At 45.9% G+C, this 25,131-nt stretch overlaps 1 protein-coding gene across 1 annotated transcript in view; it reads right to left on the minus strand.

The window, feature by feature from the left end:
- Positions 1-25,131, minus strand: part of SYNJ2BP (synaptojanin 2 binding protein) — a 50,894-nt gene that overhangs the window by 23,202 nt on the left and 2,561 nt on the right. The window contains exon 2 of the mRNA XM_082275493.1: positions 1,064-1,203. Coding sequence (XP_082131619.1) covers positions 1,064-1,203 — 140 coding nt within the window. The remainder of the gene's footprint in view (positions 1-1,063; positions 1,204-25,131) is intronic.

Raw genomic sequence — 25,131 nt, forward strand, 5'->3', positions numbered from 1 at the left:
GGGGTGGCTACTCTTAAGAGCTGTCACTCGAAACCCTCCCTCCGATTTGGATGTTTCTACCTCTAAATCAGGGATTCCCAAACTACGGCCCTCCAGCTGTGTCGGAACTACACCTCCCATGAGGCATTGCAAAACTCTGACATTCACAGACATGACTCGGCATGATGGGAATTGTAGTTCCTGAACAACTGGAGGGCCATAGTTTGGGAATCCCTGCTCTAAATTAAACCTGAGAGTGTGCACTTTCAGCCCATATCCATTATATATCTATACAACTTGAATATGGTTTGGTAAATACATTAAAAATAAAAAATGAATTGTGTCTGTATTCAAATAGATATGGATCCATCTGCCTTGTTCATTTCCCTTCCATGATTGGACTAGTAATTGTTTATGCTTGTCTTTCATCCCACAGGAGATGACAAGGACACTGCATGTATGGGAAGGTCAATAGCTATATTCTGTACTTGATAAAAGTGTTCAACTAAAAAAATAAAGAAACCACTACATTCAAGAGCTGGTATATCCCCTTTTGGGTTTTTGAAGCTCTTTAAAACCCACATTTCTATGCATATTTTGTAATAGGCATATTTGCAGAGAACACGTGCAGCTTCTGCTTTGTTCTCTGTAGTGCTGCGCTCTGCTGATCCCGATCCTTGCTGCAAGTCTATCAGAATATGTAAGACTGAGTACATAAAAGGTAAAAGAAAGCAAAGCAAATATTTAGTGCTGTAAACTATTGGCAGATATGCAACAAGAACAACAAAAAAAATGAACACTTCCATATCCTTTAAAATAACTTTGTTACTTGACCCTGAAACACACCCAGGTGTTGTCTACAATAGCACAAACCTAGTCATCCATGAGAATACAGGCCAGATTCAGGGGCGTGCAACTGCGGAGTTCTCCACTTTGAATGGGAGTAGGCTGAATTAAGTAAACAGTTTAAATGAGGGCAGACAGGGCAATTGTACAGTAGTTCCTTCACACTACAAGAAAATCCAGACAGACAGTTTACACTACAAGCAATCCCAAACAGAAGAACAATACAATGGTGTCTTACCTCCAGTATTCGGTCTCCCTCCTGCAGCCTACCATCCACAGCAGCAGCTCCATTCTCCTTGATGCTACTAACGTATATTCCACTGTCATTATGAGACACGTATTGCTGGTCTGTGCCACCCACAATGTTGAACCCTAGGCCTGAACCAACAAGAAAGAATTACAGAGGAGACAAGTCATAAAAGCAAAAAGCATATGTTGGGGAGGGGAAACATTTTTGTAATACATGTACGTTTCACCAGATTTTATCCCTTTATGCTCAGATCACAAATATGCGAATAGGATGCATTTTGAACCAAATCCGATTCACATGGCATGTGAACTGAACCAGCTATGTCCATGGCGGCTGCAGTCTGTTTTTAAAAATAATATGTTTTCTAAGTATGTTTCAGGTGCAATTTCAAGGAAAAATTCCTACCTGAACCAGTGAAACAACCGCAGACTCCAAAAAAAAAAAAAAAAAAAAAAAAAAAAAAAAAATCGCACTGAAACTGCGGCGGAAGATGTGTGAACCGAGCTTTAACCACTTAAGCTCCGGAAGATTTTACCCCCTTCCTGACCCGGGGGTTTTTTGCGATTTTTTACTGCATGACTTTAACGGACAATTGCGCGGTCGTACGACGCTGTACCTAAACGAATTTCACGTCCTTTTTTTCCCACAAACAGAGCTTTCTTTTGGTGGTATTTGATCACCTGTGCGATTTTTTGATCATGCCCTATAAACAAAAAAATAGCGTAAATTTTGCAAAAACAACAATATTTTTCACTTTTTTTATATGAAATTCCCCCCCCCCCAAAAAAAATGTAAAAATCTAAATTTTTTAACATTTTTAGCCAATTTGATTTATGCTACATATGTTTGGTAAAAATGGCAAAAAGCGTATTTAGATTGGTTTGCGCAAAAGTTATCGCGTTTACTAACAAAGGGAAAGATTTTTGTCATATTTGTTTTTTTTTTTTTTTAACGAGTAATGGCGGCGATCTGCGATTTTTTTGCGGTACTGCGACATTGCAGCGGACAGATCGGACCCTTGACTGACATTGACACTTTTGGGGGTACCAGTGACATTACTAAGGTAATCAGTGCTATACATATGCACTGTTACTGTAAAAATTACACTGGCAGGGAAGGGGTTGACTGTATTGGAGAGGGAGGGGTTAAGTGTGTCCTAGGGGCGTGATTCTAACTGTGATGGGACATGGCTACTAGTAGAACCGTCTGATCTCCATTTTTACACAGGGGAGAATGACAGGCGGCTTGTTTACATAAGCCGTCCGCCTTTCTCCCGCTCTACCGACGATCGTAGTGTAACCGGCGGACATCGGGTCCGCCGGTCACACGCTCGGACTCCTCTGTGAACGAGCCGAGGCGGGCGTGCGCTCGCTCGCTATTGGCTCAAAAGCCGGTGACAGGCTAGCGACGTAGACCTACGTTACTCTGCCTGGCCGGGGCTGACTGCTGCAGTAAATATACTGTGCGCAGTCGGCAACCGGTTAAACACACTACAGAAAAACTAAGCACATGGTGTCAGCCCTGCCTACCTGATGAATTACAAAACACAGATCTCCTCTCCATAACCCCTCCTTGTGCATAGGCAAAGAGCACACACACTTTTTGGTTTAAAAGGATTTCTGGCAATATCATCAGGTAATATATGGGCTTATCGAATAGATAAAACCAAAAACATTTACAAACCTGGTATATTTAGTAAATAAAAAGGGAGAAAATAGGAAGTTCATTGTTAGGGTTTACATTCATTTTAAAATTGTTAGTGACATTGAACCCAGCACAAAGTCAACAATATTAATAATAACAGTAGAAATAATGAACTCAACAAAAATAAACACAAGTGTAAAGTAGAGAAGCACTAAAATTTCAGCAGCCTCGCTCTTGTAGCCGGGCCGTATGACTCCCGTGGACCCACTTGTCTAATATCAGTGAGGTCCACAGGTCCGGAAACCAGGGAAGACGTCCCCCCCACCCACAATATGGGTGAGGGCGCACCTTTATGCTCAAGGGGCCTTCTCCTGTCTGGGCCTGGATAAGCCTGCTCTCAATTTGCCAGATCCAAATTTGCTTGGATCCACCAGAGGAGGCCCTGAAAGTCTTTGATCCCTTGTCAGTCGCCTGAGGGACTAAAAAAAACTTCTTATGAGCAGAGAAGGATGGTCCACGTCTACGAGGGTCCTTGCACTTACTAGCCTGCAGAAGAAAGGTACTCTTCCCCCTGTGAGACCCTTAATAATGTCAAACAGGGTAGCTCCAAACAGGCGATCTCCTTAAAAAGGCAAAATCAGTCAAGGCCTTTTTAGAAGTCTGGTCCGCAGACTAGCATTTTAGCCCAAAAAAAATACGCCAAAGGACCACTGCAGAAGCAGATCCTAGCGACTAGGGGAGCCGGATCCAAAGTGGCAACACAGATAAATTGCAGCCCCTGGACCAACTGGTCCGCTAACTCAGCAAAGGCAGGGGGGAGCTGCTCCCCTCCAGGTCACAGCGTAAAAGCTTAGCCTAATCGTTGGAGTTTGTGACACCAGTGCAATGGTGAATACCAGCCTCATTGCCAAACCAGCCACAGTGTACCTATTGCAGACCAAAGCCTCCGCCTTCCTGTCAGCCGGGTCCCTAAAGGCCGGGGACTCTTCAACCGGAATCAAGGTTGCTTTGTTCAATCTGGAGACTGGAGGGTCCACCACTGGTGGAACAGTCCACTTTGTAAGAAGGGACTCCTCGTAGGGGTACCACATAGCAAATTGCTTAGGGACCACAAGGGGACGTTTTGGTCGTTCCCACTCTTTAGCAACAATTCTGTCAAAATAGGAGAGGAAAGGAAAGACCTTTGCCGCTCTGGATGGTTTGTAAGTGCCAAAGGGGACCTGCGCCTCCGTTACAGCTTCAGCTGTATCCTCCATTTTTAAGGTGTTACACACAGATACAATCAGTGCATTCACCAGCGCCATTTCGTGCATGGCTACAGGAGTGGAGGAATCATCCTCACTATCTGCGAACTCAGGGCGCATGATCGCAGACCCACGTCCATGGGGGCCGAATCAGATTCAGGATCTGAGGGGACAGATGAGGCAAGGGAAGGTGGGGGGGGGGGGGAACGATTCTTGCTAGCTCGTTGTGCAAAAACCACCTCCATCCAGGACACAAAGGACTCCAGGACCACCGTCAGTGCATCAATGGATGGTGGGGACACAGAGGACCCCGCAGCCTCTGAGATGGGATAAGAAGGGGAAATGTGCTCCAAGGACCCCACAAAAAGGTGTAAAAAACACTAAGGGACACCCCCACCGCTTCGGCAGTACCACCCGGTAACAGTGACCACAATCGATCATCAGCAGAGACACCACCAGACTCACCAACCAGCAGAAACTAGGCAGCCACCAGGAGAACCTGCACATGGAGAGATCAGGAAATGAAAAAGATCCAGGAGTCAGAGGATGAGGGGGGGCTCCCACCTCCCGACCCTGAAATCGCCTCACAGAGGGTTCCACTGTCACGGGCACTGCCATTTTTAAAGGCAAACCACCGCAAAATGGTCGCTGGACTACACAAACATGACCACCGTGCAATTAACCACAGAGGTTACAAGAAAATGGTGGCTCCCAGGGAGGATCCCTAGGCCTTAGAAAATGGCACAGGCAGGAAGGGGGGACTCTGGCAGGAGACCTCACCAGGTACTGCCTCCCCCACAGCCGATCACCCAGTCGCAGGCAGCGCCCCCACCCCAGGCGGAGAACCAGGCCACCCCACAGCCCTAGTGTCAGTGGCAAGCGTAACTGACATGTAAACAAATAATGCATTCTGTATGCAGGCCAACCAATTGGCTGACCAACTAATAGATAATAAAAATATCTGTCAATGATTTTCACTATTATTGTCGACTCCTTGTTTCAGCCCTAGTATTTTTATTGAAACTATTGTTTTGATTAATATTTGCACAACTATCGCACGATGTACAAAATCAGTAGCACCATATCTCTCAGTCTTGCGATTACAGAAAATGTATAGTTTGGGGGGTCTTTTACAAACTCTGAAAGTTGCAAGCAAAAAAATTCCAAAAATGGTCTGGCCACCTAGGATTACAAGTGGAGCACATGGCCTGTCAGAACAGGGCTACAGCTCAATAAATACACACCCCTAGGCCCTAAAACAGGGTTCTACAAGTTAAGACACTTAGATATTTCCCAAGATAAACATGCAGGCTCTGCCTTTGGTGAATCATTTTGGCAAATGCTTGTTGCCTTACTGCCATGTTGAACATCCTGCCTAAAGATCTAGGGACACAGCATGCTCTTGTTTTAGATTAAACATCAACATTGCAATAATATAAATAGTTATTTTTGACAACCCAATAATACCTTCCTTCAAAGAAAATCTCCTATCATATTGCAAGTGCTACTTGTTTGCTGGCCACCTCAGCTTCTCTTCAATTTCTAAGGACTACATATCCCATGGTACCATGCTGCCTGCAAGCAGGGATTCCTGTACTGACTCTGCCGCTTCAAACTCCTCAGAACCTTTCTAATTCAGAAGGCAGGCTCTGTGACATGTGTGACACAGCAGTGCCTACTCACAGAGCATAGTGAAGATGTGGCATAATTCAAGGAAGTAAATGTGTGGGGATCTTTACAAAGCTTAAAAACTTAAAGATCACTCAGGCTAACCACTGAAGATTTTACCCCCTTCATGACCAGGCCATTGTACTACTTTAACAGGTAATTGCGTGGTTGTAGAACGCTGTACCCAAACAAAATATATATCTTTTTTTTTTTTTTTTACACAAATTGAGCTCTCTTTTAGTGGGGGGACTGAACATTTAAAAAAATAAATAAAAAATATATATTTTTTACATTTTGCCATAAAACACATCCAATAAAAATATTAAAAATCTAATTTCTTCATAAATTGTGGCAAATGTTTTCTGCTAAGTTTTCGATTTAAAAAAAAAAAAAAAAAATGACAATAAGTGTTTGCGCAAAAGTTTTAGCGCTTACAGACTATAGTATATATACGCTGCAAATTTTTTTTTTATATACTACTAATGGCGGCATTCAGCGATCTACAACAGGACTGTGATACTGCGGCGATCAATCTGACACTAACTGATGCTCGTGGGAACAGTACTAATGACACTGGCTTGGAGGGGGTTAACATCTAGGGCAAGCACAGGGTTAAAAGTGTGCCTAACTGTGTACAGCGTGCTGCTTTTCACTAAGGTTCTCTCATGAGAACTGACAGATTGCTCACTTTGTTCAGAGCTCTGTGTTGCTTACCGACACAGAGCTCTGGGCTGTGACTGCACACAGCCAAATCAGCAGGTCCTGGGCGTGAATCATTGGCCAGGTGCCCGCTGTGCATAATCATGGAGGGAGCCAGGCTGGGGGTGCGCATGCATGCGCTCTAAACCTGAAGTAGGTAGTGATACATGGGTACATCGCTTTACCTAGAGCCCGCAAGTACATTGCTGGTGGTTGGCAAGTGGTTAAAAGGAGCAGGATAGAAATAAAACACAAAGTGGAAATGAATTTTGACCACAGATACGCTTTAAATACTTCATGGAGTCACGGATGCAAAACGAGTATGCAAACAATGGCTTTCAGGTCAGTAAATCAAAGCACGAAAGGCAAGACGGTTAGCAGAGGAGCCAGGCAACAGAAGGTCGGCAGCAGATTTCTGTCTTAGGAAAGGTTCAAGAAAAGAGCTGGAAGAGGGGGGGGGGGGTACACGATTAGGGGAGTGAAGGTCCAATGTAGCAATATGTTGGTAAGTGAGGCACTGCTAGGTTGCTTTTTCCTCGTTTTATAGATAGGTTAATAAATGGAACCACATGTTCCACCTTTATCCCAAATCTTCCATATCTATCCTACACAAGGCCACGATTACTGTAAGCCATTATCCTAATACCAAGTACATTAAGTATGTGTGGAGTCAATGATGTGGGTTTCTAGAGCTCTGCAGACACCATTAGATCTCCTGCCAGCAGAACCTCTCTGTGTGGAATCAATGAAGCCTAGAAGAGAGTTTTATTCCAACAATCACAGTGCATTCTCCCCTCCCATCCCACAGATCAGGTTACTGGTGCCCCGCAGGTGGATACGATATGAAACATCACTCCGACCTTTTCTTTTCAATACTTCTGGGCATTTTTTTTTTTTTTTTTTTTTTAATAAAAAGTTCAGTGAAACGGCAAATGTACCAGACAACAATATGCTGGAAAAAGAAGAACGGCAGCCAACAGAAAACATAGAAAATACTAGAGAATGCCAAAATCCAGGACACTGCCCCAAGACATAGGTAATGCATAAGACACAGCCACTAGTCCTCTTCCAATTAAAGTAGAACTAAAGATAAAACTTTGTTTGTCATTTTGGATAGAACAAGGGAGGGTTATAACACCTGTCAGATTTCTTTTGGACATACCTGTGTCCAATTGCAGAGATTTCCCTTCACTTCCTGTCCCATAGCCAAAGAGGAAGTGAGAGAAAGTCCCTGCAAATAGGGGAATTCTTTGGGGCCCCCAGGTCACCAGAACTAGTTTCCACATTGGAAGATTTGCCCTCTATTACTTTTCTGGGGACAACCCAACATTTGAATGAAGGGGTTCCTATGCGCTACTGTAGATATAAAGAACGTATAGGTGGCTATAGTGTAGCAGCAGCTCACATTTACTAAATGCGTCCCTATATTAAAAATAAGGATTAATTGCAGATGGTGAAACTCTTAGCAGCAGGCAAATACAATGGTGCCAACGAGACCACTCCAAGATTCAGAGTCCTCAGCCAGTGGTTTGGGAAGTCCTCATAACATCTAAAGGCTCACGGGTTTCTAGGGTCAATCCCTCTTCATCAGAGCCTCAGAACAAAGTTAAATAACCATTCAGACTGTTGTCCGTTAAGTCTGAAGTAACCGTTCAGACTTAATTTAATCTAAGAAGTGTACGGGAGGAAGCGGAAGTGAAACAAGCTGGTCAGTCAATAGCAGTTTGGCGTCAGTGTCAGACCAGGAGAAGTTAACTCCTTGCTGCAGTGTTCTGCTAGATCTCTGACTTCATTACACATGTGCTGCTGGCTTCTCTGGTCAGCTCAGACAGGGGTCACCTCAGACGGGGGGGTCACCTCAGACAGGGGGGGTCACCTCAGACAGGGGGGGTCACCTCAGACAGGGGGGGTCACCTCACCACAACCGGACCAAGGCACTAAACCAAACTTTCTCAGCCGGACCGGGAGTACTCTTGCATTTAGACTTTATCGACTTTGAACGAATTATCGTTACTGTAAATGTAAGTGATGCTTTTTGTTTTCTAATAAATTGAAAGGGTTTTACATGATGGGAGAACATTTTATTTATGGCGATACATGAGAGTAAAGTGGAAAGGAACATCTGAAGTGGCTCTACATGGACAGATCATCATCGCTGACAGCACTAAGGAGAGGTGCGCTAACAGGCTGGAGTGATCTATACACCCACACAATAATGATCACTGCATGCGGTGGAGAGCCAGGATCACTGGATTCAAAAAGGGAAACACATTGATTTAGATGAGAAAAGATATAGTCACTATTTGAAAAAGCTTTGTGTTTTTTTTGCACAAATTGAAGAGCACACAGTTAGATAGAGCTTTCTTTTGGTGGTATCTGATCACCTCTGCATTTTTTTATTTTTTGCACTATCAAAAAAAAAAAAAAAAGACAATTTTGAAAAAAAAAAAAAAAATGGATTTTTTTTTTTATCTATAAAACAAAAAAAAAAAAAACCACTAATTTCTTCATCAATTTAGGCCAATATGTATTCCGCTACACATTTTGGAAACAAAAAATCCCAATAAGCGTATATATTGATTGGTATGCGCAAAAGTTATAGCATTTACAAACTACGGGATATTTTATTTGCTTTTTCTTTTACTAGTAATGCCAGTGAATGGTGACTTATAGCGGGACTGCGATATTGCGGCAGACAGTCGGGACACTGACACTTTTTGGGGAACCAATATCACTAATACAGTGATTAGTGCTAAAAATATGTCACTGTGCTGACACTGGCTGGAAAGGGGTTAAACATCAGGGGTGATCAAAGGGTTAACTGTGTGCCTAGCCAGTGTTTTCTTACTGTGTGGGATGTGCTTTTACTAGGGGAAGGCATGGATCCATGCCTTCTCTACTGACAGATCACCGCTCTGCCTGTGTACCGTACAGTCAGCGGGTATAGTCGGACATCCGCTTCCGCTGTATAAAATCACAGCGGGAGCAAGCCACCATCGGTGCACACTCACTCTCAGTTGTGCAAGATCACGTATATACACACACGTGATCCTGCGCAGCGGCCCTGTAGCAGTAAAACTGCTATAGGGCAGTGGGCAAGTGGTTTACTCTACAGAATGCGCATTTTGATTAAAAAAATGGATTTTTGTAAGAACTTACCGTAAAATCCTTTTCTCTTAAGCTCATTGACAGACGTAGTCTTCTTGATTCTCAAGAGCTGGGTTATGTTGTCTCCGCAGGAGTAGGACTAGGCAGAAAGACAAAACGTTCTGGCTCCACCTTAGGGGCAGTCCCTGAGGGTATATCCTCCCTCTCTCTGCTACAGGGAATCAGTTCTGTTTAAAGCAGTACAGAGAATTTAACCCAACCCAACTCAATGATAGAGGGGCGGGTACTACGTCTGTCAATGAGCTTAAGAGAAAAGGATTTTACGGTAAGTTCTTACAAAAATCCATTTTTCTCTATCGCTCATTGACAGACGTAGTCTTCTTGATTCTCAAGAGCTGGGACATCCAGAAGCAGTGCCACAAATGAGGGGTGGGATTGACAAAATCAAATCCAATCTAGAAGGCCCAACCGGTGCCAAACTAGAAGTTTTAAAGGCTCATTAAAAACAAAGAATGAGACTAAAGAAAAAATTTTCCAACGGAAAAAAACCCTCGAGGTAGACCACTGGTCTCCTCAAATTGCGGCCTGCAAAACCTTGCGGCCAAATGAGGCATCAGATGATGCCATTACATCAACTTTATAATGTTTAGAAAAGGTATGCACCGACGACCAGGTAGCCGCCTTGCACACCTGGACCACTGACGCCTGATGGCGAAAGGCCCATGACGCACTAAGTGCCCGAGTGGAGTGCGCCTTAACAGGGAACGGGGGCTCCCGACCCTTAATAGAATAAGCCTGCACTACCGTCTGTCTGATCCATCTGGAAATGGTCGCGGCAGATGCAGGCAACCCCTTTTTGGGTCCATCTGGGATCACAAAAAGTGAATCCGTCTTGCAAAACGAGTCTGTCGTTTTCAAGTATACCCTGATCGCCCGGACCACATCCAAGGAGTGTAAAGCAAACTCCCGAGGATGACTGGGCTTAGGACACAGGGAAGGTAATACAATTTCTTCATTCAGATGAAATTCTGAAACCACTTTTGGTAGGAAGGATGGATTCGGATGAAGAACCACCTTATCTCTATGAACCACCAGATATGGTGAACGACAAGATAATGCGGCCAGTTCTGACACCCTGCGTGCAGAAGTAATAGCCACCAAGAAGGCCACCTTCTGGGACAACGTGGGTAGAGGAATCTCCCTAATATCTTCAAAGGGAGGTTTCTGAAGAACCGACAACACTAAATTAAGATCCCAGGGGGGTAACGGCGCGTGCACTGGCGGAGCCAGATGTCGCACCCCCTGGATGAAGTTCCGCACCAAGGAATGAGTAGCCAAAGGCTTCTGAAAGAAGATGGCTAATGCTGAGACCTGACCCTTGATAGTACTCAAGGCCAGTTTCTGCTCAACCCCTTGTTGCAGAAAAGCCAATATTCGACTAATCGAATAAGACCGAGGACGGAACCCCAAAGGTTCACACCATGCAATGTAGGACTTCCATGTGCGATGATAAATCTTTCTGGAAGTCGCTTTCCTTGCTTCAACTAGAGTAGGAATAACTGAAGCTGACAAACCTTTGTCCTTCAGCACCTGGGTCTCAATAGCCAGGCCGTTAAAGCCAGCGATCGTAAAGCAGGATGGAAGATCGGTCCCTGAGACAGTAGATCCTCCCTGAGAGGAAGTCTCCATGGGACGTCCGCCACCAGTCTGACCATGTCGGCGTACCAAGCTCGACGAGGCCAGTCCGGAGCTACCAGGATTACTGGGATTCCTTCCTCCTCTATCCTGCGAAGAAGTCTTGGCAGTAACGCGAGAGGAGGGAAGGCATATATTAGCTGGTATTGCCCCCACGGGGCGATCAGTGCGTCTGCGGTTTCTGCTAGAGGATCGCGGGAGCGAGCCACGAATCTCTGAACTTTCCTGTTGAATCGTGATGCCAACAGATCCACATCCGGGGTGCCCCACCGTAGGCACAACTGGTGAAAAACGTCTGGATGGACGGACCATTCCCCCTGATCCAGGGTCTGACGGCTGAGATAATCTGCCTGCCAATTCTCCACCCCCGGAATGAACACCGCAGAGATTGCTGGAACAAATCGTTCCGCCCAGCGAAGAATGCAAGCCACTTCTTTGGCCGCTCGGACACTCTTGGTGCCCCCCTGGTGATTGACATAAGCCACGGCCGTGGCATTGTCCGACTGGATCCGAACCGGGCTGCCCTGAAGCTGCTCGGTCCAGTGAATCAGACAAAGTCTGATCGCTCTCAGTTCCAATACATTTATCGGTAACCTGGATTCTTCCGGGGACCAAAGTCCCTGGACAGATAACTGACCAAGAATTCCTCCCCATCCGGATAGACTGGCATCCGTGGTCACTATCGTCCAATATATTGGCAGAAATGACTTTCCCTGGCTGAGCATTGGAGACCGAAGCCACCAAACCAGAGACTCTCTGGTCTGTTTGCTCAATCGTATCTGATTGTCCAGGGATTCCGGATTCCGATTCCATCTGAGAAGAATCTCTTGCTGAAGAATTCGGGTATGGGACTGGGCAAATGGGACTGCTTCGAAGGAAGCCACCATCAACCCCAGAACCCTCATGCAAGTCCGAAGGGAAGACCAGCTGTTGGACAGTAACAACTGGACTGCTGATTGAATCTTTCGGAGTTTCCCTACCGGAAGGAAAACTCTTGTCCTGACTGTGTCTAGAATTAGACCCAGATATTCGAGCCTCTGGGTGGGAACCAGAAATGACTTTTGCTGGTTCACCAGCCACCCGAATTCCTGTAAAGAAATCATAGTAATTTCTATGTTTTGTAGCAAGGTCTGAGGAGACTCTGCATGAAGCAGAAGATCGTCTAGGTAACCTAGAATCGATATACCTCTTTGGCGCAGAAGTGCCAACATTGGGGCCAACACCTTTGTGAAGACCCGCGGAGCCGTGGCGAGACCGAAAGGTAACGCCACAAACTGATAGTGGTTCTCCTCTACGGAAAAGCGTAGAAAACGCTGATGTCCTGCGAAAAATGGGAATGTGAAGATAGGCGTCCTTGATGTCTATGGACGCTAGGACATCCCCTGGATGCAGGAAGGCTGCTACCGTGCGAATGGACTCCATTCTGAATCTTCTTATGTTGACGAAAGAATTGAGTGCTCTTAAGTCCAGAATTGGACGCACTTTGCCCTCTTTCCTGGGTATTGTAAATAGGTTTGAATAAAACCCTTGAAACCGTTCTGTCCAAGGAACGTGGACTACCACTCCTTGTTGTAGTAGATCTGTGACTGCTCTCCGCAGATCTTCTAAACGATCTGAGGATAGTCGGATATTGGAAGGGAAGAATCGCGCCGGTGGGAGAGATCGAAACTCGATCTTGTACCCTGACCTTATGACTTCGCAAACCCATTTGTCCGGGATTCTGGAAAGCCATGGATCCGGGAACCGGCGAAGACGTCCCCCCACCCCAGTTATGGGTGGGGGCGCACCTTCTGGCTTTGGATGGTTTATCTTCAGGTCTGGAGGGGGCGGGCTTTTGCTTGCCCGACCAACGACCCCTGACGCCTCCTGCAGGAGCTTTGGAGGACTTAGTTTTTTCACCCGCTGGACGAAAAAACCTCTTGTGAGCAGAAAAAGAAGGCCCTCGTCTTTGACGAGTTCCTCTACCTTTAAAATTTTGCGGTAAAAAGGTGCTCTTTCCACCGGTGAGATCCTTAATGATCTCATCTAAGTTGGCTCCAAATAGACGCTCTCCTGAAAAGGGGACATTAGCCAATGCTTTTTTGGAACCTTGGTCGGCTAACCAACCTTTTAGCCACAGTGTACGCCTGAGAACCACTGCTGAGACTGATGCTCGCGCCATTAATGGAGTGGCGTCTAACGCCGCATCACACACAAACTGTAACCCCTGTATCATTTGTTCCAACAAATCTGATACCGCCTGAGGGACTTCTTCTAAGTCCCGGCGTAACCACTTGGTCCATTCAGTTACAGCCTGCGAAACCAGACCAATAGCTATTATAGGTCTGAAAGCTGATCCAATCAAGGAAAACATGGTGCGAGACATAGCTTCTATCTTGCGATCCACTGGATCTTTAAAAGACGGAGCGTCTTCTAAAGGAATAACCGTGGCTTTATTCAATCTAGCAATTGGTGAATCCACCACAGGTGGTTCTGTCCATTTCTTAATAAGGGTTTCCTCAAACGGATAACGCCTGTCAATGCGTTTAGAAATAGTAAACGTGCGTTTTGGCAGACACCATTCTTCTTCGATTGGATTGCCAAAACATTTGGGCAATGGAAAAAACCTTTGCCACTTTGATGCGTTTTTTAGTCCCAAAAGGGATCTCAGTTTCAGCTATTTCTGATGGAATACCCTGTAACCTTAAGGTCTCTTGAACAGATACAATGAGTGCGTTTACCAACGCTTCCTCTCGGGCTATGGCGGATGCCGAAACATCTTCCTCACTGTCTGAAGAGACAGGACCAGAGACACCAATCCCAGATGAAGTACCTGCAACTGCAGAAATAGGCTCAGAGTCTGAATCCGAGGTTTCAGATAATAAGGGGTTAGGCGGGGGTCGCTTTCTTGCGCCCTGTCCCTGACAAGCCACTTCCACCCGGGACACAAACGTTTCCATAATAGCTGACAATGATTCAATTGTCAATGGGGTGCTGGAGGATCCCGCAGACCCCTCGAGGGGATCCGGAGGAGATACATGAGTGGCAGGGTCCATGTTAATACAGGACACCTTTGCCAGCAAAAACAAAAAAACTTTTTCTTTTTTTTTTTTTTTTTTTTTGTGTGTCTCCCCCTAGCGCAATAGCGCTCCTCAGAGTACCTGCTTCTCGATCCCAGAGAGAGAGAGAGGGACCCCCAAGGCTCACCAACCGATGCAGTGCAGTTTCCAACCAACTGCAGTCAGCGTCTGTCTTACACAGACTGGAAGGAGCTGTTTGCTTTTTCCCGGGTAGAAGGCGTGGCTCCGCCCCCTGTGTACGCCTTCCGGCGTTCCCAGCCCTCCACGAGGTAGCTGGGCTCACAAAACATGGCCGCCCCCATAGAAGAGACATAAGACTCCAAAAACATGGCGGTCGGCGTGACCTGAGGACATACATGCATACGGTCTACGGCAAAATGGCGGCGGACCGCCGATATCGTCTTCCCAGCACATCCACCTGCACTCTGCTAAGAGGTGACATATGGATCTACAGAGATACACTGCACATAAGGTAGGATTATACCTCCTATGTCTGCTGTAATGTTACAGTCTGCTGGGTAGAGTGTTAGCTCTTGAACCAAGTCCACTTCCCACAAACACTGCTGTATTACAAGGGGGACTTGTAAGTATCAGATATATACTGACCATATATGGAGGGGCCCATAATATATACTGCCTCATAATGAGGAAAAAAGGGAACGTTTACTCACCATACCGAACCGACAGGCACCCTCTCTTCACAATACCCTCTCCACCGGGGTGGGGGTTTGTGGACGCCTCGACTCTCTGGTACCTGGCGTCCAAGCGAGACTTTTAACTCGCAAAGTCAGTCCCTTCACTGGGACTCCGTCGCGGCCGACCCAGCGCGGAGCTCTGGTCTGCACGCGCTCGTAGGCAGAAACCGGGGTGACCACTGGATCTCAACATCCAGCACGTCGCCCGGCCCCGCATACTTACTTGAATATGTCGCGGCCGACCAAGCGCAATGCCATGGTCTGCGCGCGCTCGTAGGCCGGCTGGGGTGACCACAAGTGTCGCCCAGTCCGGCATTTTTGCTTGAAGATCTCACAGGAAAAAACACTGGAGAAACTACCTAAAAAATGTCTTTTTCTTAAAGAAAAAAAGTCTTGCCAGGACCAAAAGATCCCAGCAAGGAACTTAGGTCCTTACTCCTGACTAGACAGAAAAAAACTGATTCCCTGTAGCAGAGAGAGGGAGGATATACCCTCAGGGACTGCCCCTAAGGTGGAGCCAGAACGTTTTGTCTTTCTGCCTAGTCCTACTCCTGCGGAGACAACATAACCCAGCTCTTGAGAATCAAGAAGACTACGTCTGTCAATGAGCGATAGAGAAAAGCATATCAAAGATGTGGCATGCGGGACTTTGACGTTCTTTTAGGACCCTTTCACGCTGGTGAGGTGTGTTTTTGGTGCTCTTTTTTTTAACCACACCAAACCTGCACCAAAAATGAGGCAAGCAGGGTTTTACTAAACGCAGCAGACCCACAACAGATCAGTGTGAAGAGTTCCATCCATAGGATTACATGGTCATGCATGTTTCTTCTGCTTTTTTTCATGTGAAAGCAGCCTAATCAAAAAACACGTTATAATAGAGTTAAATGGTAGTTTACCTAAAAATGTGATGTGCCAAAAAGGCACCACACCGATGTGAAGTGGCCCTTAGAATTCTGAATGTACATTGCATGTGTAGGAGCCTGCACTGTGCCTATGTTAGAAAGTTCTGCATTGTGACAGGTATTCAAAGTGTTTGTTACCAAAAAAAAAAAAAAAAATGGATCCTGTTCCCTTAAAGCATTAATAACAGCACAGTACTTGTGCTGTGTAAATTTGGCCCCCATATCACCTGAAATACTTGGCTGATCTTGCCTGGCTATACCCTCCCCCCTGTAAACTGACCACGTTTTATCATGGCTGCTGAGCCCTGACACCGTGGTCAGTTTCGTCATCCGCAGCTCTCCTCTCTGCTCTCCTGTGTCCTTCTCCCTCCCCTCCCTGCCAGCTCCATCCACTCCACAATCCTCCCCTCCTGCTGCTCTTATATCTATACTATGATCATGCCATCCCCTCTGTTATAGAACGCGGTGTGTGACTGTGCTATATAAAAAAATGCCGATTATACCTCATCTCAGAGCGTCTCCCGGCACTCGCGTGACTCCACAGCTCTCTCTCCTCTCTGGCTAACATCAGCGGGTTTGCTTGGCCCCGCCCGCTATAGATGTCAGCCAGGCAGAGGAGAGAGCTGAGGAGTCAGGTGAGCGCCGGGAATCACTCTGAAAGAAGGAATAATCTGCATTTTTTTATATAGCACAGGGACACACTGCATTATATAACAGAGGGGGGATAGCATTATCATAGTATAGCGGGTTAGCAACCACTTAAAGGCCTCAAGCACACTGGACATTTATACAGCTGCTGTTTTTAGTGTCAGACATTTTTTTCTGCAGCCAGTAAACTCCCAGCATGTTATCCTATGTGTCCATGCACACATAGGCTGTTATCAGCAGTTTTTGGCAGTGGTGTTTTCTGGCTGGGAAATAAAAAACAGAACCAAGGGGTTTTAAGAGGAGATTTTCAGCTGTGAAAACGCTCTAACTCTGATAAAAGCCTAAAAACTATGAAAAACGCAGCTTTTCTTCGTTTATTAGCATTTTTGAGCCATAAACGTTTGTGGTATAGTGAGTATAGTTTTGCTAAAAAACGCAACAGCTAAAAAAATGATACTGCTGTAAAACTCATTTTACAGTTACAGCTTTCTACAGCGAACACTACTGGCGTTTTTAGGACGTCCAGTGTGCATGAGGCCCTAAAGTGAACTTGTCCTTTGCATAGACTAGGTTCATAGACTTTGCATACATGAAGAGGTTCACTTGATAGCATTAAAGTGGTGCTCCAGCCCCCCCCCCCCATGGGAAAATTAAAAGTGAACAGCTACACATACTATAGCTGCTGACACTTGCCTATCCTGGAATCCAGCGACGTCGGCATCCCAACCGATGTTTTCATTGGCTCTCTGGTGCTTCGGCTGCCATAGCCTGTAAGGAAAACCGGCAGTGAAGCCGATCCCCTACTGCGCAAGTGTGATGCACCCCCCGATAGGGATGCACCGATCCGATATTAGGATCGGATATCGGCGCCGATACTGCCACAATAGCTGGATTGGGGGAATCGGTAAAATTAACCGATCCGTGGGCCAATCCAGTTTTGCTGAGTCCCGGCTCAGCCATCCCTTACTTGCATGAAGCCGCCGATCCAGTTTTGCCGAGTCCCGGTGTTCCGTGAGAATTACCTACCCGTGAGAAAAACCTACCCTCGTCACTTCCGGTTGCACGGCACTATTTGTAATGCGGCGTTTACATTAAAACATCTCGGCTGTAATACGAGTTATCTCCACTCCTACCCCTGTCACTTCCCTCATCTCGGCTAGTAAATATAAAAGCGGCGGCGGGTGTATAAAAAGATAAATCACGGAGCCGCCAGCCGCTTTTATATTTACTAGCCGAGATGAGGGAAGTCACAGGGACAGGAGCGGAGTTGACTCATATTGCAGCCGAGATGTTTTAATGTAAGCGCGGCGTGGGTAGGTTTTTTTCACGGAACAGTGATATTTTCATACTAGTGCGCATGCGCACTACTCAGCTCCTCAGCTGTTACATTAGGTATCCGGGGCTGTGAGCATGCGCACTGCTCAGCTGTTCCTGGCCGGAAGTGACGAGGGTAGGTTTTTCTCACGGGGTAGGTAATTCTCACGTTACACCGGCTCAGCTGTCCCTTACTTGGTGTAGTAGTAGTATGGGATGGGAGCTGCTACTTCCTGTATAGGTCCGGCTCACAGGCGGAGTGATATCAGATGCACTCCACCTGTGAATGAAGGAGCCACACACATGAAGCAGCGGCTTTGCTCTGTACTGCAGCCGCATGCATATTGTGTATGTGTGTAGTTCCGGATCGGTATCGGCAGGTACAGAATGCCAGATATCGGTACCGGGACAAGAAAAGTCGGATCAGTGCACCCCTGCCCCCCGAAAGGTGCCAAATGTAGCACCAGAGGGGCAGAGGAGACAGATAAGCAGAGTTTCACTTTTGGAATTTATACTTTATCAAGCTCACCCATTATTGGAGCACATTAAAAAGTGCTACAGGAGTATGGGGGAACATGGCCCACTTCTCTCCTGCATCCTTTGGCGAGGGCTTCCAAATGGGAGGGAGAGACAGGCAGCCCCCCCAGTTGTGAGTCTGAGCCCCATCAAGTTATCAGGGGGGCCCGGCTGATGGCCACCCAGCCAACTGTGCAGTGCTTGGGTACCGGAAAGCCAAAGACTGCAAATACCTTTTTGGGAGGCTGTAGCGGGTAAGCAGGGAGCATAAAGAAGGCATTAGGACTTCCTGTGAAGCTTACCATCAAGGGAACCTGTTCTTTCATCTAATCCAAGCATGGTCTGTCTGTATTCATGTTAAGTGAGATAGTTTCATCATATTCTGTTTGTTATTTCATTAATTTCAACAGTATTACAAAGCTAAATAGAACACTGTCCTTGCAGGGTGGAGTATTTCCAACAAAACCCAACCAAAAATTCTATGAGTTGCCAATAAAAACACACCTGGATATTATGGAACTCTATACAGATACAATTATGATGGTAAACTCATAATTAGAGACAGGGTATGAAAATAGATCATAAAAATTCTAAAGTTGCTTATGTGGAGTGACAGACAATTCAGATGTTTCCCTGATTGGTGTATATGGTCTGCCACACCAAGACTTGTTGGGGTTAACAAGCAACTCGCCTGGCTGACTATGGCCCCTTTCACCCGGGCTATTCCTATGGGCAAACCAATGCAAACTGGAGGTCATTCATTTACATCAGTTTTTCATCTACTTCCGTTCAGGTCCATTTTTTATTTATTTTTAAGCTGAACAGGTCTGCATTTTTGTTACGTTTAAAAAGCAGAAGCGGACAAAAATCGAAGGATGACCTGACCACTCCATTTTTAAAAAACACAAACTCTTGTGTATAGGGAACAGTGATCTGGCTGTTTTTTCTCCCTGCAAAGATTTCCTCTGCCACAGCCAAAACAAGAAGTGAGGAAATCCAGGCAAACTAGAAGGGAATCCCTTGGTGATGCCCAGGTCACCAAAACTAGTGTCCCCATTTGAAGATCAGTCCAATTCGTTTTCTGGGGACAACCCAAAATGTGGGATTTTCTTTTACATTCACTTTCAATGATAATGGTACAAATAGAGAGGGTGAATCTCCCTAATGAGGGCACAGAGAGCAATAAAACCTGACAGGGATTCTAATCTTTCTCCACTCTTATCAAAAACTAAAATAAAAAAGTTTTGCCTCCTGTTACACTTCGGCCTCATGTACACAGAGCGTTTTTACAGCTGCTTTCAGGAGAAGCAGGCGGTTTTTTTGCAGCTTAAAAACTCCTCCATGTTATTCTATGGCCTCATGCACACACAGGCTTTTAGGAGCTGTAAGTGGCATAGGCATTTTTAAGCTGTAAAAAAACCCAGGGCCAGCGCGTTCTGGAGCAGCGTTAAGCTGTAAAAACGCCTGACACTGCTAAAGGCTGCATACAGCGTTAGGCCACGTCAGACGTTTTTAAGCTGTAGTAGTTGGATTTGAGATCAGAGAAAGGCTACTAAAAGCTAACGTTGCTAAACATGGTTAAAACGTGCATTAATGCCAATACAAAACGCTTCTAAAAGCACGTTTTTAACAGCGGCTTTTTCCTGGCGGCAGAACTGGCTTTGCAGCTCGTTTTTTTCCAAACGCCCTGTGTGCATGAGGCCTAATTCATAGGCTTCATGCACACTGGCTTATTGTTAATGCTAGGGATGGACGGATCCGATATTAGGATCGGATATCGGCGCCGATACTGCCAAAATAGCTGGATCGGGGGATCGGTAAAATGAACCGATCCACGGGCTGATCCGGTTTTGTTCAGTCCCGACTCAGCCATCCCTTACTTTGTGTAGTAGTAGTATGATGGTAGTATGGGATGTGAGCCGCTACTTCCTGTATAGGTTGGCTCACAGGCGGGGTGATATCAGATGCACTCCGCCTGTGAATGGAGGAGCCACACACAGGAAGCAGCGGCTTTGCTCTGTACTGCAGCCGCATGCATATTGTGTATGTGTGTGGTTCCGGATCGGTATCGGCAGATACACAATGCCAGGTAACGGTATCAGGACTAGAAAAGTCGGATCGGTGCACCCCTAGTGAATGCTCTTTCCCCTGACAGGAGAATATCAGGGTTAAAAACTCACCTAAAGCCCCATTATACACTAGCCTACCCTGCCCATGGCAAGAGAGTTTGTTTTTTCCGCAATTGTGCCACGTTTTGCGGTTTCCAGCAGGCAAAATGTTCCTATCCTGAACGCAATTCTTCCACGTTCAGGAGAGGGAGGTTTAACCTCCACTAAACACAGCTGCTCCTAAACTCTGCTAAAAGCCAATGTGTACATGGGAACAGAGGCTTTTGTAGAATTAAAGAGCTTTGACAAAAAAAAAAAAACACCAAAAGCTCCTAAACTTAAGTTTAGGAGCTGTCAGTGTACATGAAGATTTGGTGTGCCTTCACTTCTTCACTCTTTACAAAGGAGCGGATATCCTTTTTATTTTTAATACTTGCCGCCCATATAACTTACTTACATGGCGACAATGTGGAACTGCTGCACCGGATCACTTACCTAGTACATGATCCGACACTTCTGGAGCTGGGGTGTAAGTGCACACCGCGGGGGCTGAACTGCGGGGACAGCGGACTATGTCCACCAGCACCCTCCAATCATTCAGGACAGAGGCAGAACAGCAGTCTGCCTATGTAAACAAGGCAGATCGCCATTCTGTGAGTAGGGAAGGCATTGATCAAAGCCGTCCCCTAGTAGAGCAACTCCCACAGTGCACTAAAACACTGATCGGGGACACATTTAACCCATTGATCGCCCGTTTAACCTTCCCCAGCCAGTGGCATTAGTACAGTGACAGTGCATATTGTTCACACTGATCACTGTATTATTGTCACTGGACCCCAAAATGTGTCAAAGTGTCAGTGTCCCGGCTGTCCGTGGCAATATTGCCGTCCCACTAGAAGTTGCTGATGGCCGCCATTACTAGTAAAAAAAAAAAAAAATATCCTATATTTTGTAGACACTATAACTTTTGCGTAAACCAATGAATATACGCTTTTGAGTTTTTTTTACCAAAAGTATGTAGTAGAATACATATTGGCCTAAACTGATGAAGAAATTAGTTTTTCAATTTTTTTTTTTTATTAAATGTTTTTATAACTTTTTTTGTTTATAGTGCAAAAAATAAAACCTGTGGAGGTGATCGCATACTACTAAAAGAAAGCCATTTGTGGGAAAAAAAAAAAAAAAGGACAAATTTTATTGGGTAAAGTGCCGCAGGACTGCGCAATTGTCAGTTAAAGTAATGCAGTGATGTTATCGTAAAAAATGGCCTGGTCATGAAGGTGGGGAGTAAATCTTCCGGAGGTCAAGTGGTTACGATTTGTCAGTTACTTCTTGGTTTCCAGGCCTGGGCAAATGAGGTCATACATCCCAGGAGTCTTCAGAAGGGGTTTTCTCACCTGTGTCCATCCAGCCACAGCATCCCAATTGACATGAATGGGACGACCCTCACGAGTGTACGTTTAAGTACGACTGTGTGAACAAGGCAAATAAAACTAGCCATACACTGCTCATTTGTTTTTTTTTTTTTTCATTCAGCCAGCAGGCAAATGAGGTGGATGGAAGAATATCCCCCTCCAGCCAAGAAATTGTATTCCGACAGCAGCTCCTGCCAAATGATCGATTTCTTCCCTGCTGAAACAGCAGAATTTCGATCGGTGTATGGGCAGCCTAAGGGGCGGCAATTAAGGTTGTCAATTAAGAAAACTATTTTTAGAACAGTTTTATAAAGGCTTGCCAATCTGCCTTTTAAAAACATAAATGACGCTACTTCAATACAAATCAGGAAGAAAAAGTTAAGAGTTTTAGATCCATAAAGTTTTAAAATACAAGATGCTGAAAAAAAAAAAAAATGATTGCTGCCTTTAAACAAAGGTCAGTCCTGGAGAGAGGACTATAAAGCAGTCCTATACTAAGGCTGGCCATAAACAACTTATTTATAAAATGACTTGATTCCCCCATCCAAATGCTCGATGTGGATGGAGGAATCCCTTCCTCACTGAACTATTGTATTATGACAGTGAGGAAACTTATCCGCCATCATAATACACTGATCAGCACAGACCGAGCAAAAATTTCCATAAGACTGCTGGTACACCAATCAATAGATTCCTGCAGAACCGGCCGAATTTCAATCCATGTATGACTGGCCTAAAGTGGTTGTAAAGCCTTAATGCTTTTTACCTTCATGCATTCTATGCATTAAAGTAAAAAAAAAAAAAAAACCTTCTGTGCTGCAAGATTCTCTCCCCCCCTCCCCCCCTATACTTACCTGAGCCCAATTTCGATCCACAGCTGTGCATGAAAGCAGAGGCTGACTGCTAGCAGCGGGAGCCAATGACCCCGATATCTGCACTCCCACAAGTGCCTGCTCTTAGGACCTAAGGCCAATCATAGCGCTGTATTTCGGAATAATGTACACCTACCCTTTCCATACCCAATAAGTGAACTCAAATCTCACAGGATTTATCACTGTCCTCCCCTACGGATAGGCAAGTAGGCATCTAAATTTAACTGTATATAATGGATGAAAAAGAATCTTTGGAGGTTCAGTTCAATAGATATATGTTAACCTCTTCACGCTGTGCCCCCCCCCCCCCCCCCCAGCTCTTTAAGAGGTTTAAAGGGATTGTAAAGTCAGAAGGTTTTTTTTTTGTTTTTTTTATCTTATTGCATTCTATGCATTAAGATAAAAGCCTTCTGTGTGCAGCAGCCCCCCTTAATACTTACCTGAGCCCCATCTCTATCCAGCGATATCAACAAGTGCCTAAGCTGCCCAGGACTCTCTCTCCTGATTGGCTGAGACACAGTAGCCACGCCATTGGCTCCTACGGCTGTCAAGCAAACTCAGTTACCAAATCAGGAGAAAGAGGGGGCAAGACCTCCGTGCCTGAATGGATACATGAAGCTGCAGCTCGGCAACCTGCTTGCTGTGGGGGCACTCAACAGGAAGGAGGGGCCAGGAGCTCCAGCCAGGGACCTGAGAAGAGGAGGAGCCGGGCTGCTCTGTGCAAAACCAACTGCACAGAGGAGGTAAGTAGAACATGTTTGTGATTTTAATAGAAAAAAACCTGAGACTTAACAATCACTTTAAGATGCCGGGAGGCGGGCGTGGCTTAAGATCAAGTGACCGCTATGATTGGCTGTCACGTGATTCAAAAGCGTCAGATTGCATGCTGCAATCGGGAGCTTTTTGTTAGATGTCAGTCACTGTGCTGGGAGCGAGCTCTTGGCACAGGGTTATTTATTGCAATTCACGCAAATATGCAGCTTCTCTGCGCCAAGGGGCCACATATTTGCGTGCGGCTGATGCCAAGGGGTTAAATCACTGTGTATGTACTACAGTGCCTACAGGCAATACTGAGAAAAAGGAACATGTCAGAACTGAAATACAGGGGCTGCCATGGCTCACTTGTTGAAGATCCATGCTCTGGGCTGGTCCTCCTCATCCTTCCATCTCCACATGGTCAGCCAATGACCTTGAACAAGTGCTCAGGGTCCCAACACATCACTGATTCCGGGTCAGAGACTTACTAGGTAGTGATGGAAGGAGGAGGACAGATCTGGAACTGAGCACACAGCAATTAGGGAATGACACTCCCAGATTTCTATCCTGACAGATCCCCTTTATTCCCGAGCACCAATAACACACACAGGTGCACATTCCCAGTACTCTGCTGCAGGAATAATACCGGACTCTCTTCTGGCAGTCTGACGTCTGCGAGGTCCCTCACTGGCATCTACTCCCCAGCTTCTCCTGGGTACCAGCTCATTGGCTGCCTTGATGAAAACTTCCACCCACAGGCACTGTGCCAGGAATGTGCCCTAAGTTGCGCATGCGTAGCTCCGAGTTAATATTAAGTTCTCACAGCAAGGGGAGTTTTTCACATGGTACTATACCCCCCCTATTTGACAAAGCCCATGAGCTCTCACCAACCCGAACATCTCTGCCCTGGGTTCGGGATATATTTGGCCATCTTGATTGGTAGAGCTGGGGTGATGTACTTTCCACGCATGCACACAGGAGTTCATTCATCCCTGTACACGTCAGAATTATACTCCAAGTGTCACATGTATAGTTCAATGTACATCATTAAAAAAAAAGTATGGGGTATATTAAAAAATGATAGTGCCCTAGGTGGATGCAGTATCAATCGCATGCTGCATCTGTCCCCTGCCTCCTCAAACACTGCTGATCACTCAGTTCTCCCCTTTCCGCTCTAAGCAGAGAGCCAGGACTGTCAGTTAATAGCTCTCTGCTCTGCCCCTCCAGCACTCACCAGAGCACCGAGCTGGGCCAGGATCTTCCCCCAACCTGGACCAGCTGAGTGATGTCAGCCAATGGGCTTTAGCCAGCTGAAGACGGGTCACAGGCGAGCAGAACAAGCTGAACTCCTGTGATCCCTAAGAGAAGTACAGCCAATAAAGCTTTGGCCATACTTCTCCTTTAGGTGAAGAGATGGGTGAGGCATACTTTATGTCTTTTGAAACAAAAGGTTTGACAACTTCCCTGGAGGGATGTCCTGTTCTCTTCCTAGCGATAAACATCTGGCGCTGTGAGGGTTAACAGTTACTGGTCTCTGGGCTGAGCTGCACTTCGGATGGTCTGATGAAGACCAGCCCCGTCCTGTCCTCTCCTCCAATGAGAAGACTTCACTGATTACACTGCCTGTAAGGCCCCTTTCACACGGGCTGTCCAATCAGGTCTGCCTGTCAAGTATTTTAGGTGGACCTGATTGGACCTTGCAGTCTCCTCTAT

The sequence above is a fragment of the Pelophylax lessonae genome (assembly GCF_965119305.1).
Source record: "Pelophylax lessonae genome assembly, chromosome: 13".
In the NCBI taxonomy this organism is placed as follows: domain Eukaryota; kingdom Metazoa; phylum Chordata; class Amphibia; order Anura; family Ranidae; genus Pelophylax; species Pelophylax lessonae.